Genomic DNA, 18,714 nt, shown 5'->3' with positions numbered 1-18,714 from the left:
ATGTTCTTTCAGACCACTAAACCCAGGCTCTCTGAAATTTTGACCTTCCCCTAAAAGATGTCTACTCTTTTGTTGACTGGTAAAATCCCCGCAAGTATGCATTATATTATTACTGATCTGGCCCCAGTGGCTGAGAGATTTAATTAAACTATCATTTTTACACTCAATAATTGTTGTTTTCTTCCTCCCCAGGAAAGCATGAGGATTAATTTTATTTGAATATTAACATTTATAAAACTAACACTCTCTTTGGAGGAATTAAAAAAATAAAAGAAATTAGTTTATGGACTCCTGTCTACATAACATCCTCCAACACAATCATCCCTAGAGCCTCAGCAAATGAATTCCTCATCAGGAGCTTCATTTTATTCAATATCTTATTAAGATATATCTCTTACTTCCAGACATAATTCTAGACATGAACAAGTCAGACTTGGTCTCTGCACTATGTCACTGTATGCTAGAGAAGAAATAAAATTGAATAAAACAATTAGAAGTACAGTGTCACAGAATTAAATAACAGAAAAACCTACTCTAACCTAGGGTTCAGGAAAGAGTTTTCTAAGAAAGTGTCATTAAAGCTGGGATCTAAAAGCTTAGTAGGCATCAACGGTCGAAGAGGGGAAGAAGGATTCCAAGATGGTGACTAGAGGGAGGAAGCAGAAAGCGTGTTTCCTAAAATAAAATCTTGGAGAGATGCTGGAGATATACCTTATAGGAAAAACTAGTGAAAAGAGGCAAAACTTTGACTCCTCCACACTCCCAGCCCATGTGTAGCATTCCCACTCCACGTTAAGTGGAGAAACCAGGAGGGCTCCCGTGCCCCAGACTCCAGCTCCCACACCACTTGGGAAGACACAGACCACCAGGTAAGCTAAGCAGCACATGATACTCCCACAGACAACCCTGGGCCAGATCAGCATAGCCCCCTGGACAGACCGACCCCCACCCAGGGAAAAAAAAGAGAAAAAAACCAAACTGAATAATAAACAACAACAAAAAAGACAGGTAGCAAAGACGGCAGGGTGCCCTGAGTACCAAAGGGGGAGGAGGGGAATCCGTCATGGAACGATAAATAAACAAACCGGCCGGAGAAACAGGAGTGGCGGCACCTGCCCAGCAACCAGGAGCAGGGAAGCTTGTAAAAGTGGCAGTATAAGGAAAACTCCACTGGAGAAGAGGGGAAAGGCCACTTCCCACATAAACTGTAAATAAACAAGCCGGCCGGAGAAGGCATGTGTAGCACCATTTCCCCCAGTGTGCTTGGAAAGGCGAAAGCTTGTAACAGTGGCATTCGTGCCCAGGAGGACTCAAAGTAAACAAAGCCTGAGGGACTAGGTAAGTGTTAAACTCACTCTTGAGATCTGCAATCAATAAAGCCTCCAGTAACAGCAGGCAGAAAGTAGCCGGCAGGTGAGCCGCAGCCTCAGATAGACATTCACAAAGCTGTCTCCAGACTCTTTTTTTTTTCTGTTCCTTTGATGAGACAACAACCGAACTACACCTGCATGCTGAAAAACATACTGAAACTGTATTGGATTTGAAGTTGGGACATTTTGTGTTGTTTTGGTTTTTTGGGGTTTTTTTTTGCTTTTTCCCCTTTGATGAGACAACAACAGAACTACTTCTGAGACACCATCTCCAGGATTGGAAGCTGAGGGACTAACATCAAAATTATTAAGACTGAAACTTTATTGCATTTGAACTTGGAGATTTTTTTTTAAATTTTAATCCTCTCTTTGTCTCTCTAATGCCTGTTTAGCTTACTGTTCATTAGTACACTATATATCTCTCCCTGTTTATATCTTTAACACTATTTTTTTGTTTGTTTTACTTTTTTCTACTTGTTTATTTGTTTTTCCCTTTTTCTTTATTTCCCTCCCCTCTCACCCTTCCACTCTAAATATCACCATTGTTATTATTACTAGCTAGAAGATACTCAATTGCACACAGTACAGGGACAGTAACAATACCAAGAGCAATGATGGGAAGATAGAAAAAATGGGGAAACCAGTTTCCCCACAGCAAAAAATTAGTACAGGAACCAGAGGGAAATGAAGAAAACAGATACTCAGATCCAGACAAAAGATGTGAATGACCTTTACAAGGAAAACTATAAATTTCTGAAGAAAGAGATTGAGGAAGACTACAGAAAGTGGAGAGATCTCCCATGCTCATGGATTGGTAGAGTCAACATAGTAAAAATGTCTATACTCCCAAAAGTAATCTACATGTTTAATGCAATTCTCATCAAAATTCCAATGACATTCATTAAAGAGATTGAAAAATCTACTGCTAAATTTATATGGAAACACAAGAGGCCACGAATAGCCAAGGCAATACTCAGTGAAAAGAACAGCGCTGGAGGTATCACAATACCTGACTTCAAACTATATAAGAAAGCAATAACAATAAAAACAGCATGGTACAGACACAAAAACAGACATGAAGACCAGTGGAACAGAATAGGGGACCCGGATATGAAGCCACACAACTATAAGCAACTTATCTTTGACAAAGGAGCTAAAAATATACAATGGAGAAAAGACAGCCTCTTCAACAAAAACTTCTGGGAAAACTGGTTAGCAGTCTGCAAAAAACTGAAACTAGATCCATGTTTATCACCCTATACCAAGATTAACTCAAAATGGATCAAGGATCTTAATATCAGACCCCAAACTCTAAAGTTGGTACAGGAAAGAGTAGGAAATACTCTGGAATTAATAGGTATAGGCAAGAACTTTCTCAATGGAACCCCAGCAGCACAACAACTAAGAGATAGCATAGATAAATGGGACTTCATAAAACTAAAAAGCTTCTGCTCAACAAAAAAAATGGTCTCTAAACTGAAGAGAACACCCACAGAGTGGGAGAAAATATTTGACAGCTACACGTCAGACAAAGGACTGATAACCAGAATATATAGGGAACTTAAAAAACTAAATTCTCCCAAAACTAATGAACCAATAAAGAAACGGGCAAGTGAACTAAATAGAATTTTCTCAAAAGAAGACATTCAAAAATCACATGAAAAAGTGCTCACCGTCACTATCAATAAAGCAAATGCAAATTAAAACCACACTAAGATTCTACCTCACCCCTGTTAGAATAGCCATCATTAGCAACACCACTAACAACAGCTCTTGGCAAGGATGCAGGGAAAAAGGAACCCTCTTACATTACTGGTGGGAATGTAAACTAGTACAACCACTCTGGAAAAAAATTTGGAGGCTTCTTAAAAATCTAAACATTGAGCTACCATATGATCCAGCAATAACTCTTGGGGATATACCCAAAAGACTGTGACACAGGTTACTCCAGAGGCTCCTGCACACCCATGTTTATTGCAGCACTATTCACAATAGCCAAGTTATGGAAACAGTCAAGATGCCCCACTACTGACAAATGGATCAAGAAAATGTGGTATTTATACACAATGGAATTTTATGCAGCCATGAAAAAGAACGAAATGTTCTCATTATCAGGTAAATGGATAGAATTGGAGAACATCATTCTGAGTGAGGTTAGCCAGGCCCAAAAGACCAAAAATCGTATGTTCTCCCTCATATGCAGACATTAGATCAAGGGCAAACACAAGAAGTGGATTGGACTTTGATCACACGATAAAGCAAGAGCATACAAGGAAGGTATGAGGATAGGTAAGACACCCAAAAAACTAGATAGCATTTGTTGCCCTCAACACAGAGAAACTAAAGCAGATACTTTAAAGCAACTGAGGCCAATAGGAGAAGGGAACCAGGAACTAGAGAAAAGGTTAGTTCAAGAAGAATTAACTTAGAAGGTAACACACATGTACAGGAAATCAATGCATGTCAACTCCATATATAGCTGTCCTTATCTCAACTAGCAAAAACCCTTGTTCCTTCCTATTATTGCTTATACTCTCTCTTCAACAAAATTAGAGATAAGGGCAGAATAGTTTCTGCTGGGTAGCGAGGTGGAAGGTGTGGGAAGGGAGGGAGTGGGGTGGGGGAAGTGAGGGTGCTGGGGGAAGGGGGGAGAAATGACCCAATCATTGTATGCACACATGAATAAAATAAAAATTCAAAAAAAAGAGAGGAAGAAGTAAACCAGAATACATGATCATTTTGAACCACCTTTTCATTAACGGACTAAACTGACTATTTAAAAGCTTAATCTCAACTCCTACTGGCCCAACATTCAGTTATGTAACCCTGGTTGAATCTAATGATAGCCCCCCATCTCAGTTTTATTTGCTAAATGAAGATTTTAGATTGCAGGACTTCTATTGATGCATACATATAATACACAGATTGTTTAGTTAGTATAAGTGAGAAGAGCTTTTCTTAAGATAGTTCAAGTAATAAAGCAGAGTGTTTCCAGCAGTAGGGTGAATATTCATTGAAACTCCTTCACGTAAAGATAGTAGGTATGGAAGCCTTTATAGTGTGTAGTAGAGCTGATGGGACAGAAATTTTTAAGTGGCCAAAAATAATAAAAGAGAATGAATCCATGGAGGTGAGTAACCTCTGAAGCCAGATCTTGAGTGGAAATAAATGTGACCTTGGAGATTAGTGTGTTGTGGGAGAGGTCTGCGTAAAGGTGGAGTTCTGCATCCTCTGGTTCACACGCTTAAAAACAAACATGACAGAAATTCTGCCTTACACAAGTAGATAGTGGTACACATGCCAGTCTTGAACTTGCTGTAGGCGAAGAATAAAAAAAAATCTCCCTAACCAGTTTCTAACCATGAATGCAAATCTGCACTTACACATTTTGGAGCCTATATTTGCCCTATCTCTTGTCCAAAAATTCTGAGGCTAAATTAACTAGATTTAAATTAACATTTAGTTAAAATCATTCCACACTGGTAGTTAATCTAGGCATCTGACAGAGACAATTTCAAATCATCTTTGAAAAAATGCATTTTAAAGCCACACCTTCAAATATCTACTGACAAGTTGTAAGCTAGATGAACTTGCAGTCAGAAATCTAAGCACAAGAGATAGCAAGGCAGAATGAGTTAAAAGTGTTAATGCAAATGCAAAACAAAAGAATCAGAGTTGCACAAATTATAGCTATTGAAGTTATGAGGAGCAGAATAGAAAGGTAACCATTTTGTAGAATGTTGAAATACATTCATAAATACATATATAACACATGTACATATGCATATGTATGTATGTATATATGTGTACATACATATATGTATATGTAAAGTAGATGTATATACATTTATATAAGTATTTATAAAGTTTATTGAGGAAAAAGACTATCAACTTTATTAGGCAAGTAGAAAACATGTCAAATAATGGAAAGAAGTAAATGGCTAAGAATTTTTCAGAAGTGATCAAAGGAAACAACTCAGATTCAGGAATCCCCATATATCTTGCTCAGAATTAATAAATATATACATTTATAATTTAATAGGAATTAACACTATAAGTGCTACAATATAATCAAAATACAGAACACTGAAGAGATAAGTGAGATCTACAGATCAAGAACACTGACACTCAAAGGAATAAACATTAGAATAAGTCAGAAAAAAATGGAATGATAGCTTTACAATGCCAAAGTCAAAGTAACTGAGAATTTTATGCTCCTAAATGTTTTATTCCCAGAATAAAAAATCTTCTAAGAATAATCACAATATAAAGACATATTCAAGAGCTGGGGCTTTCAGTATAAAGTTATTGCCAGTCTATGGATACCCCAAGAAATAAGGAAATAAGTACACCAACTTTACTCTTCTCCCTTCCTCATTGAACCTAAGCAGAATCCAGATACTATGGGAGTTCTTACAGTGTGAAGAAAGATAAATGAAAACCCTAAAACCTCCAAGGGCACCTACCGGGAACAAATGGAAGATATCCAAAACAATCCTCCAACTAATTTTATAAAACGAGAATTACCTTGATTCCAAACCAAACAAGGATAGTGCAAAACAGTAAATTACATGCATCACTCATGCACATAAATGTAAAATGAAATGTCTGTAAAATGAACTCAGCAGTTCATTAGAAAAGGTAATACATCAAGGCAAATGTAGATCTAATTTTGACTCAAAATTAGAAAACTGGGTATCATAATTGACCTGAATAGCAGATTAGAGGGAGTCCTCACCAAATCACAGCATTTGATAAAAAAAAAAAAAACTATTTGTGATAAAAAGTTTTAATCAATTAGGGATAGAGGAATACATTCTTATTATAAAGATACCCTCAGAATATCTACACCAAGATCATATTGAATAGAAATGTGAAGACATTACATTTAAAATAAGGAACAAGTCAAAGATGCCTACTCTCATATTTATTATTTAGCATCGTACTGGAAATATTAATCTGTATATTCTACAATAAAAAAGAACAAAAGATTTAGAAAAAATAAAAGGTACAGATTGAAAACAAGTAAAATTACCATAATTCACACATGACTGATTATTTACAAAGAAAACTTGGAATTCTATAATCAAATTATATGAATTAATAAGAGTTTTACAAGGTTACCAAACAAGATAATTTTTTTAAATTTCAACTGTGTATCAGCAATAGCCACAAAATGGAATTTTATAAAAGTTACCATTTCAAACAGCAAAAAGTTAAGGACCTAACAACAAATATAACAAGAGACGTTCAAGATCTTTATGGAAAAAATTGTAAGACTTTAATGAATGACTAAAGAACTAGATAAATGGAAATATACACTGTGGACATGAATAGAGTCGATATTAAAATGATGTAAAATTTCCCTAAACTACTCTTACAGACTTCATACAAGTCCAAACAAACACCAGAAATAATTTTTTGTTTAATTTGATAATGCAACTCTAAAATTTACCAAAAAAATCAAGTGTTAGCTAAGACTGAGCTAAAGGACTACACTGGGTGACTTAAGGCCTATTCTAGAACAATAGTAATTAGAAAATCATGCTACTTATATAGTCGAATAGAAAAATGGATAGAAACAGATTCCTCCTATGTGAATATCTATACAGTACAGAGCATGCACTATATAATATTGGGAAAACATGCCAGGAAATTGTTTATTCACTAGAAAAATATGGGTATATTGTATAGGCTGAATATTGTGTCCTCCTCAAAATTTGTACGTGGGAGTTTAGTCCCCAATGTGATAGTATTTGGTGGTAGAGAATGTAGGCAGTGATTTGACTCAGATGAGGTTACGAGTTTGGGGCCCTTTGCTGGGATTAATGTCCTCATAAGAAGAGGAAGACAGACCAGAGATATCTCTTTCTCTACCATGTAGGGAAAAGTGAGACAGCAAGCCAGAGAGAACTCCACCAGGAACTCTATCTGCCAGTACCTTAATCTTGGACTTTCTACCCTCCAGAACTGTCAGAATTATATGTCTGTTATTTAAGTAACTTAGTGTCTGGTATTTTGATATGACAGCCTGAGATGACTAATAAAAGATGCCTATGTATTACACTATACAAAATAATTCATTCTGGGGGAGGTGAAAATTATGTTTGAGAAAGTCAAAGCTTTAAATCTTCTAGTAGGAAAATATCTTCATGACACAGGATAAGATTTCTTAAATGTGCTAATTTAAAATCAACAATACTAGGTGAATGCAAGTATGATATACTTGATAAGAAATTTGTAATACATATAACCAACATAGGATTTGTATCCAGACTACAAAAAGAGCATATATGAATCAATATGGAAATGGAGATAATAGAAGAAAGTTCTGAACAAGCATTTCTCAATAAAGGAAGCATGAGTGGCCAATTAACATATGAAAAGATGGTCAATCCTGGCAAACAAGAAAATACTAATGACATACCATTTTCCATGCATGTACACACATGCATATTAATCAATGCGACACATGCAGGAATTGTTGGGAAAGTAGAGCACTAAGAACTGTCAAATTTGACCAGTGGGAGGATCAATTTAGTCAGTCACTGTGGAAATGACCTTAAAACTACCCAGAAAAGTTGAGCATGCATGTACCTTACCTCTAACAGGGACACACTCTACAAAAATTATTACATATGTGAAGCAAGAGATGTGGAAACATGTTCTGTGGTATCACTCAGAATCTTTTACAAAAAACTAATAACAACCCAAATATCATCAATATAAGAATGCTAATGTATATATGAAGTCATATATTAATGTCATAGAATATTACATAGCAATGAAAATACACAAATCCAGCTGTTCCATTCATCTGTATTGTTAAATGACATTTCCAATGTTGAATAAATAAAACCAAGTCAAAGAAAAGCTATGAAAAGCAGAAATAAATAAAACTAAATCTATATTGCCACACTTATGTTTATCACAATTTAAATAAAATTCATGCTAGCGGTTTCCTCTGGAAGTAAGAGGTAACAAGAAGGGGAAGGACAATCTAGGGTCAGCAAAAGTACTGATTGTGTTCTATTCTTCAGCTGGTAGGTTCATGCCTACTCATTTAATTACTCCATTATCTTGTTTATGCATTATATATATAGTATTATACACATCTATATTATGAAAATAAAACCTTGACAAATCTCAGAACTTTGTGTTTAGTCTTTGCAGACAGGTATAGTTAAAAAAATGTTAAAACATCCCCAAATAATACTTTCAAAGTGGAATTTTAAAAAATACATGGCAGATTATGAAATAATTTTTAATTCCAGTCTGAGGACCTCCCCTCTCCTGTGGCTATCCAAAGGCCTAGGTAAATGTTTCTGGATAAACAATCTCACATCCTTTTTATCTCTGTGGCAATTCAGGATTTTCCAACAATATGCAGGGAACAGTCTCAGGTAAGCCCTGCAAAAGCAGGGATCTCTCAGAGCCAGAAAGTGTCCGAAGCCTGCCACTCAGTATGCCTGTCCCACAGGAACCTGCTTGAGGAGACTTTCCCACCAGGGACCAGCCTTATTCAGATGTTATCAGCCTCTGTGCATGTAGAGTTGCTCTCTCCATAAAGCCTCTAGAAGGCAACTCCACAGTAGGATCCCCACTGAGCTTTCTAATAACCTCTCCAGCTATTTTATGGAATCCATTTGTCAAAAAACTATAAATTGATGTCTCACTAGATGGTATGACCAACCCCTCAGTAGCCTACCCTGAGATCAGACCAAATCCAAGCCTCATCACTACATCTGACAATATGTCTGCTTCTATACCCAAAAGGACTTTGGTAAATATCCTAGTGAGAGGGTTAGTTTTTGGGTTACTCATATTTTACTATAAGCAACCATTCTGTTTCCTTAAAGTGTCTCAGCTGCCTCCTGATTTGGTCAATTAGAATTTGGGAGCTAATCCTTGCTTTCTGCAAAATCCATTTTTGGGTTTCTATATATTACAACCTTTCAAGATGAAGAGGTTTGTCCCTTCCCCAACATTCCATATCACCTTAGTTTTATCAGTGGGTATTTTCTATACCTCCTCCAGCTTCTTCTTTTCCTTTCCAACATTATGATGGTGGCCTGCAGAACCCCATGCCACACTTTCCTTACCTGTGTAGCAGGACAAAGTTGGCACTAGTACCTTGTGGCATGTGGAGAGAAGGTATCTCTTACTGCCACGAAAGTGTGGGTGAGTTCCCCAGTTCATAAAAGTGGCTAAAGAAGGGAGAGTGCTAGTGGGATTATTTGGTCATTGAGCAGAGATTTTTTGTCTTCATTTGAGCAGAATGGGCCTTTCACTACATCAGCTCTAAACTCAAGCTGGATTATTATCTAAGCTGAGTAAACATGGTGACGCTTGGCCCCTTTGGATGCCAAGACAGAGAAAGAGCAATGCTGGTCTTGGAAGGGCTTTGATTCATGATGATCTAACAAAGTTGTTTTAGGGAACTTGGACATGTGAAAAAATAAGCATCTTGGAAATATCAGTTACCTAAGAAAGTCCAAATTTTCTTTCTGTTTCTGGAGTGTCAATATATCTCAGCAGAAGAGTAAAACAGATATAAATAGAATAAAATTATCGCTTCTGCAATCCCATGTTTAGAATGTAAACACAGACATATGGAGCACAACATAGTATCTCTGTCTTCTCCCCTAGATTCTAAATTGTATTTGACCTTCTATAGGTCAGTTTTGCTACTGTCTGCAGCCTCTTTTTCAGACTGAACTTCTTGTATTTTTGATTTGTGAGTTTTACATTTGAAAATATGGTGCCAGCTCTTCTCTACCACTCCCACCTCTATGATTAGATGATTTGATCATGTAAGGGCTGTTGAGCTAACTTGAGAACACAGACAAGTACTTAGTGCTCTCAGAGTTAGGCGATGGTCTCTTAGCTGCAGAATACAGTGAATAGGATTCCAGGACCCATTTAACCCAAACAATCCAAGAAAGCATTAAGGAAAACTGTGATGAGGAAGACAGGTATCTCTTGTTAGGGAACAGCTAAGATTCAGAAAAAAGGAGAGAGAATATGACTCTTTAATATAGCTTTCTTGAATAATTCTTAGAAATTTCCAAATGGATATTGTTGAAAACCCATCACTGTAAAGATACAAAGATGTACTAAAATAATAACCAGAGGAATACTGACATGAATTTTATACTCTGCCCCCCAAGAATTTGATTCCATGCTAACAGAGAAGCTCCCACCCCCAAAATGAAGAAATGCTAGACTCACATTGGTGACGTATTCGATATCCTTCCAAAGGATGCACTCTCTGGGGAAATCAGCCAAGTCTAAGAAGTGATCGACCACCACTTGGCCAATTAAGTCATGGCGAGAGAACCTGTCAAAGTCATATACAGAGAAGTGAAGCTTCCGAGCTTCAAGGTCATTGTAGGGAACAGGAAATAAAAACACTTCATCAAACACAGGGTTCAGGGTCTTTCTGTGAACTTTAGTCTGGTGCTTTGTTTTCCGATCAGGAAGCAAGTAGATCTTGACATAAGGATCTGATGTCCCAGAAAAGTCCTTGGCGGGTAAATTGACAGCCTTGTGAATCTTGACTATGAGCTGCTCTAAGTCACAGTCATATTTTAAAATGAAGTTCAGTTTCCCACAAGCTTTGCTGTTACTCCTTCTCCCATCATCATTATCCAATGACCTCTGTTTATACAGCTCCGGTTTAATTCTACCAATTCCAGTCAACTGTTCCTGTTTTTGAAGCTGCTGGATATTGAAGTCAGGGTTTGACAGGTTGAGTTGTCTTCGGATTGAATTATGCCTTGAATGAAGAACAAGACAGAGCAAAGTTATTACCTCATTTGCTATGGGTCTTTCAGAAACCTGTGCCTGGAATGTAGGTAGACTGTTAAGAGCTTAGATCTGTGGATCTTTTTTTTTTTTTTTTCTTTTTGGCCTAAATTCAAAATGCTCATCAACGTGAGTAAGCCGCTCCCTCAGGCCTCAAGCTCAAAATTGAGGTTCGGTATCAGGAAATGAACTTACTAACATGTGACCTCAGAGTTTTAAAGGTTTTAATGCACTTTCTAAACTGTCTAATGTGCCATTAAAGAAGCTTATCTGGCTGGTGGAATGTAAAGATTTGTATAAGCTGCTTTAAAAATAAAATTATTCACTTTACAAATAATATGCTGAAATTGAAATAGCTAGCTAAGTGTTGTCTTTAAAAGAATGCATCTTTCTTTACATTACATAGGACTTCCTGTCACTGGTTTATAGCTTTATATGGATGCAAATTCTTCTTGGTTCAGATCAAATCATTTCAATACAAGAACACAGTTTTTGCTCATGTGAAGATGTATGTGACTGGGATGTATCTTCTTGCAGGGGATTGAGTTGGCTGTGACAGGAACCAATAACAGTTCCCAGATTGTGCTTTTGTTGTGCCACATGGGTGACTCTTAATCAGAACTTTTCATTTCTGAAGTAAACACTGATAGTGGCATTTATATACTACAAATGCAGTTAGGGATTCTGTTAGAGAAGGCAGGGTACTGATATTTGCAAATTAAATGTTTGCTAGGGGGCTCAGACCTGTAACACCAGCTACTCAGGAGGTGGAAATTAGGAGGACTGAGGTTCAAGGCCAGCCAAGGCAAAAAGTTAGTGAGTCCCCAGCTCAACAAATAAGCTGGGTGCAGTGACATCTGCCTGCGATCCTAGCTATGTAAGAGGCCATATGTAGAAGGATAGTGGTATGAGGCCAGCCAGGGCAAAAAGGCAAGAACCTACCTGAGAAATAATTGAAGCAAAAAAAGGGCTGGAGTTGTGGCTCAAGTGCTAGAGCACCTGCCAGGAAAACATGAGGACCTGAGTCCAAACCCCAGTACTGCCCTATATCTATATCTATACCTAATCTATCTATCTATCTATGTATGTACTAGTGGAATTTATTCTTCACCCTATGAGCTTATTGGTTTGGGTTATAAATTTCTCTACAATTCCCTTTAAAACCAGTCTTATCTATGTGGGTTCCTCACAAGGTGAAAGTAGTTATTACATACAAGGTTGTTTTTAAAGTTATTTTTGCTGTTCTTCATTCAGAGTTCATGGTCCTTACATCATTATTATGTGTAGTCCCTTAGTAACCTTAATTAAGATAGTGTCTCAGTGGAAGTGAAAGGGAACAGCCGGACTGTCTCTGAGGGATTGGTAAATAGTTGGTGAGGTAGAACAAACATTTGTATTTGTCTTCTTTTCCTTTTTTAAAACTTATGAAATAAAAAATGTGAAACTGGGATTAACAGACCCTGAGACATGTTTGAAATCATTCTCCTTTGTCATCACAGATGTTGCTGTGCTGAACATTCCTCTTCATCTTAAAATATCCTCCTTAACACTAATCACCCACATGGTACAACAAGTGCACTGCACGGAGTTGTCACTTGTACCTGTCACACCCAACACAGTCCACGGCAAGTAGACAAATCCCAGATAAAACCATTCCCAAATGTACAAAAAGTCTGGCCTGACAGTTGCTGCTGTGAAATTTTAGTTTCTTTCAGAGAAAAGTACAATCTTAAGATATCTTTGTAGCTGATGATTTGGGGGGAGAGACAGAGAAGCAGGACATGCTGTTAAATAACCAAACTGGCTCTCCATGCTGAAGCAGCCAGGCCATCCCTTGTCAAGAAGTAGGACCTCTATGGTGCTTGTGCAGCGCTTTAATATCACTTGGTCTTTGTGGATAGGAAGAGCTGGCAGGGAGGAGCAGGTATTCCTTATGCTCCTGTGCCTCATGCACAGACCAGAAGGCAATGCTACCAGTTCCATCTCTGACTTTTCTTCATAGGCTAGATTCAGAAAATGTCCATACTTTGGTATTGAGTCAATTTCCACATTTCTGGGTGAGAACGAGCTAGTACAGACCACTCTAGATGCTATTTAGTTAGTACCCTCATGCTCCTTCTTGGGGATAGATCTGATGGAGCAACAATCCTGTGTCTACACTCGGCCACAAACCCAGTCACTCTGGCCACTTTCCTCCCAGGATGGCTGCTGAGCAGACTCTGTGCATAACAAGTAACCTTTGAGGTTTTTTTTTTTTTTACAATGAAGCAACATTTTGTCTTCACCCTTGTCCATATGACTAAACCTACCAAGTAAATTTAAATTTAAAATACATGGATTTGGCTACTTAGCAATGGAACATTTTGTGTTGTACACATTCTTTTTTTTTTTTTTACCATGGTGGATTGCCAGTGGGTAGATAGAGTGGGTTGGGGAGGGCAATACAGAGAGATTTATACTTCAAAATTAAAAACAAAATCTCATTCCCAGAGAACCCAATTGTACAGGAAGCCCCTCCCTCAAAATTCCAACACAGTGATTCTTCACAAAAATCAACCAGAAATATGAACCACTATTACCTATCTATACTACCAAGTGTATTTATTACATGTGAATTTCATTCCTGATACTTTTCTCCCCATTCAGAATTGCTATAGGCAAAACAGTTGAATCTCACTGTAAAGTAGTAGCTTAAAGCAGATAGCAGACTGTAACCAAGCATGACAATTTCTTGCTGCTTGAGGCTCCTTTCAGAAGCCTGTGACAGCTTATTGAAGTTGGGGGTGGGTGTAGAATAAAGAAGTTCTGAACAGCCAGAGAACCAAAGTAACTTGTAACATCCCTCCATAATGGCTAGCACTCTGCATACTGAGAAATGAGACAGTAGAGCAGGGAGGCTGCCCCAGGGACACAAAGGAGAAGATGAGGTGGAGGAAATGGAAAATCAATATTCCATACCTCTCATGGACTACTGACGTGCAGGCAGGCAGAAAAATTAAGCGAAATCAAGAGATAAGGAAGGTAAACAGAATATAGTGCTTTGACCTGGATCTGACTCCCCATCCCAGATAAGGTCATTGGTGGTGGTCTTTAGGGTAGTATATAAGAGGTTCCCCAGAGCAAGGGTCTGGAATTGTAATGTCACTGAGTAATATAATAATGTGGTAAGGAAGAATCTATCCCTGAAACACCGTCTTCTGAGTAGGACTAGAGAATCCTGTATTTTCAGGACTTAATTTGCACCATGAATGGAAAGAAGAAACAGCAAATACCAAGGATGGTGGGAGAGAGGGGAGAAAGTCTAGAGACAGCCTCCTCTATAAGTCACACCCTAACACAGGTTCAGAAAACCTGGCTGCTGGGGTTGGAACTCTCACACAAGTTGGAAGATTAGTAGTTGAACCTGGAGTAAGTATGGGTTCAAATATAACTAATAAAATGTGCAAAGCAGACTTCCTATAATAAATTCAAAAACATACTTTCACATTTGAAGGAATCAGATTTGTGCTGAGCTGCAGCCATGGGTCAGGAGGGGCAGGAGTAAATATATTAATACCATGCTTTTCCTCCTCTCCTTTCCTCAAATGTGAATTGATCAGTCTCTGTTCTACTCTCAGTCTCTGAACCAGCACCCCAAACCAACTATGTCCATCAGATCTTAAGAAGATGCAATACTGGAATTCAACAAGTATGAATGTGCAAAGCCAGGTGTTACATGGAATGGAAGGAGCATAGAAGCAAAGCATAGTTCAGACCTTGAATGAAATGACTGGCCAGGCAGGTGAGATTGTCCTGCAATATCTATAAAGCAGGGCAGAGGGTAAGTACTGACCAGAGGTCAGACAGCCAGGGAACAGAGAGGGAGAATGACAGGCCTCTGGCTCAGGAAATTTTCCTGGAGGAGATGGTACTTGAGCGGGCCTTGCATCAACCTTATTCTTTTCCAAACTGATGATATAGAGTTAATTTCAGTAGGAAAATTAACTGAATTTTAATCTTGGTCCCAGCCTTCTAACAGGATTGTCAGCTCTTTGGTCCCAGAATCTCTATCTGGAGCCCCTTAAACATGACTCCAGAATCTCTATCTGGAGCCTCTTAAATATGAATCTTTTATACCAGACTCTACAGAAGCCAGTGCTCAGAATTCCCACCATCCCTTCCATCTCTGGGTTTCTGTGTGACCACAGACCAAGAGCACTTTCTTCTATATTCTCTAACCTTAGAAGTGAAACCTGACCTATCTTTCCCTGTTACTGGATCATCTGTGTCAACCAGGCTTCAGGGTCTAAGGAAAGAAAGGAGGGAAACAACTTGTGACTTCTGAACCATCATCATTTTTTTTCCCCTACATTGCAGCCAAGGTAGGAAAGTCTGGAAACAGTGGAGATAGAAGCCTGTTTTCCTTCTTTGAAACTTTGCAACTGATGGAGAGGAGAGTTGAATTGGTCTGAACCACAGACGAAATTCTGGACAGGGACAAACACAGTTAACACACTGCAAGGGCAGAAGGAAATGGAAATCTGAGGCTTTCTTGGCCTGGGATTCAGGGGTTTCTACAGTGAGTGAGATAATGACGATGAGGGCATTGGGCTTAGGGCAAGTGGAGACGTGTGGTCAAGAACAATTGGTTACACAGAAGTATTATCAGCTTCCTACCATTCTGTCCCAAGTTAAACAGGTTTCAAATAGCTTATCTCTCACAACCAACATGATCCTCTGTCCACCAACACTTTCCCTAAGTAGTTCATATCACCTGTCTCCTTCCACTCCCACTGCTCCCAGCTGGACTCAGGCCTATACCACTACAGACCTGAATTGGCTCCCTATGTTAATTTATGCATTTATGCATTAATTTCAGATTAATATTCTAGAGAATAATTTGATCACTTCAGCATGTGATTAATGTTTTACTTCTGAGCTTTTGAAGGGGGAGCCATGTTTTCTTTCTTTAATATCAGGACCTAATATAGAATTTTATGCATAACAGATGCTCAATACATGTATCTAGAATAAATATATTAATGCTGTGTATAAAATACCTTCAGATAATTAAATCCCAGTAGAGAAAATATGCATGTATCTAAGTTTAGGTTCTCATGAGAGTTGAGATAGGTTTAGGACACTTCCATTTTTGAAGTTGCCAGTTCATTAAAACATGAAGAGATAACTAAAAGAGTAATTAAATTTTATTTTGTTCCCAATGCAAAAATAGAGCTTAATAAAAATGTGTATGGCTGATGGTATGGCTCAAGCAGTAGAGTGCCTGTCTGGCAAATGAAAGGCCCTGAGTTCAAACTCCAGTACTGTCAAAAAAACAAAAAAGGAAATGTGCTACTCACAGACTCACAGATTATAACATTTAATCATTGTGTACTACTTATTGGACTTGTGGATAGTAAAGGGATCCAAACTTAAAGTGTGATGGTTGTAATTGTTATCTTCTTTCAATCCTGTCAGTGTATTTCTGTGACTGTATTGTTTAATTTGGAGATAAAGTCAAAAGTCTAAATGGGAAAACTCTCAATGAGTACAAGGCCTGGAATAAATGGTCTTCTGCCAGCCTCATACCATTGCGGGCCTTACTTAGTTTACACTTTTGCTCTTCTGCCATTCTTGTCAGCAGAATAAGAGAAAAGTGGCATACTATTGACAATGTATTCTGCCAGTAATTCATGGGGAAACATCTTCTATGCCTGGGGCTGCACTGGGGGCTGGATACAGATAAAGAAACAAAACAAATATGGTCTCTGAGTTCACAGAACTCATAGTCTAGAGGGAAGTACAGGCAGTAAGCAAACAATCACTTAGAAATAGAGTTCAATGGTTTGAAAATAAAACCCTTAAAACTTGTGAGTAACAAGCAGTGGAGGATAGGATACATTGTTTGGGTCGGAGATCAGGGAGACCTTTGTGAGCAGAAGTCATTTAAAGTAGGACATTAAAGCTGCAAAGGAATCAGGAAAGGAAAAGAATCCCTAGCTGAGGGAACAGCATGTATAGAGGTCTATAGTTTGGAAAAGGCTCGAATACTGAAGGAACCAGGAGAGATGATAGTATGGCTGGAATACAACATGCTTTCTTCAGGCAAAGCCTCCCATTGAGTCCACGTGAACAGCAGACTCTGGAGTTCTGCAATATGGTGGCGATGACAGGTGATGAGGCTGTGCTAATATGATGCAAGATCCTCAAAGACCTGATATGGAGTTTGAGATATGGCCAGTGATGCTTTCATAACTCCAAAGTGTTATACAGGAAATTTGAGAACAATTTAAAAAGAAAAAAACAGCATGGGATATGAGTCAGAAAATGGAACTGATGGCCTTAAAGTCTCCTCTTACTTTGAGGATCCAAGGATTATCATATACTTGGGGTTGAGACCTTTATTAGAAAGCTCTGGTATTAAAAAATTCTGAGAAAATTACGATGTCCACATTCCCAATATTAGGTCATCAATATAAAAAGGATTTCATCAAAACTGAAAAGAATGAATAGGAATTTCACATGGTTTTAATAGTAATTGAGCTAACTAAACATAGAATCTTAATATGCTTGACCTTGAAAGAAAAACAGAAAGTCATCCTGACAGTCTCAGAAGACAAAATAAAGCTTATCTTTAGGATATTCCAAACGGCACTGGTGTGAGCCAAACATTTCCAATCTGAAGAGGCCAGGTGAGGTAGAGAGATTTCTAATGTAAATACTGGAAGAGAAATTATGCCACCCATGGTGACACAGAGGGCATCCTTAAATGGGAGGTTAAGTTTTATGTGCACTAGGCCAATGAAGTGTTCTTAGAACCCTGGGACAAGTGATAACAGCTGTAGGATGGACACAGTAAGAAAGAAAATGATAACGGTTACAAAGTAAAGGACATAATAAGGAAGAAGACAGAAGAAATCAGAGCAGGAAGAGCAAACTTTCAAGACCATCTTACCAAAGAGTACCTTTCCTGTTCCTAAATATGTTACTTAAAAAAGAATGTTAAAAATGTTTTGAAGCATAAAGGATTTCATTCATTTTTCCATTATGCCAGTAAAAAGTTTGGTTGCGTGTGTGTGTGTGTTTATGACACAACACAATTACTAAAAAATTACAGGACCATACATTGCTATACAAAAAACATGTGTTTCCAGACAGAACACATAAAACTAGGCCAGTAGTAATTTAGGTACGAATGTTTTAAAAGCATAATGACACAAATTTTAATACTAGGTCAAATGTAGCTAGAAAGAGTTTAGTTTTCTAATAACAGTTCAGCTATTACTAAACCTGATTTTCACTACCAGGAAAGATATTTTAATTGCATGTCTTCAAAACTAAAATAATCTGAATGCAAAATGAGTTTTATAGGGATAATTCCTTTGCTCTCCTTTTTCCTTCTACTCAAGTTGTACAAATCAGTGGTGAAATAACAATAGTTTTTCTCTTATAAACACATTATGTTTATTGATGCATCTTTCTAGAATAGCATGATAATTACAGTGATGTTATTGATATCAGTTCATTAGTAATATGGCAGAATGGTCAGACTGAATCT

The 18,714-nt window shown here is 37.8% G+C and overlaps 1 protein-coding gene across 2 annotated transcripts in view; it reads right to left on the bottom strand.

Moving 5' to 3' along the window:
* The window catches only part of Syt9 (synaptotagmin 9), a 176,664-nt gene that overhangs the window by 108,673 nt on the left and 49,277 nt on the right, over positions 1-18,714 (bottom strand). For both annotated transcript variants that reach the window (XR_012451083.1, XM_074084869.1), the window contains exon 3: positions 10,602-11,148. Coding sequence is in view for 1 of the 2 variants with exons in the window: in XM_074084869.1 (XP_073940970.1) it covers positions 10,602-11,148 (547 nt within the window). In the remaining variant the exon portion in view is untranslated. The remainder of the gene's footprint in view (positions 1-10,601; positions 11,149-18,714) is intronic.

The sequence above is a fragment of the Castor canadensis genome, chromosome 1, assembly GCF_047511655.1.
Source record: "Castor canadensis chromosome 1, mCasCan1.hap1v2, whole genome shotgun sequence".
Taxonomy (NCBI): domain Eukaryota; kingdom Metazoa; phylum Chordata; class Mammalia; order Rodentia; family Castoridae; genus Castor; species Castor canadensis.
Note: the sequence above shows the minus strand (reverse complement) of the source record. Positions and strands in the feature narration are given on the sequence as shown.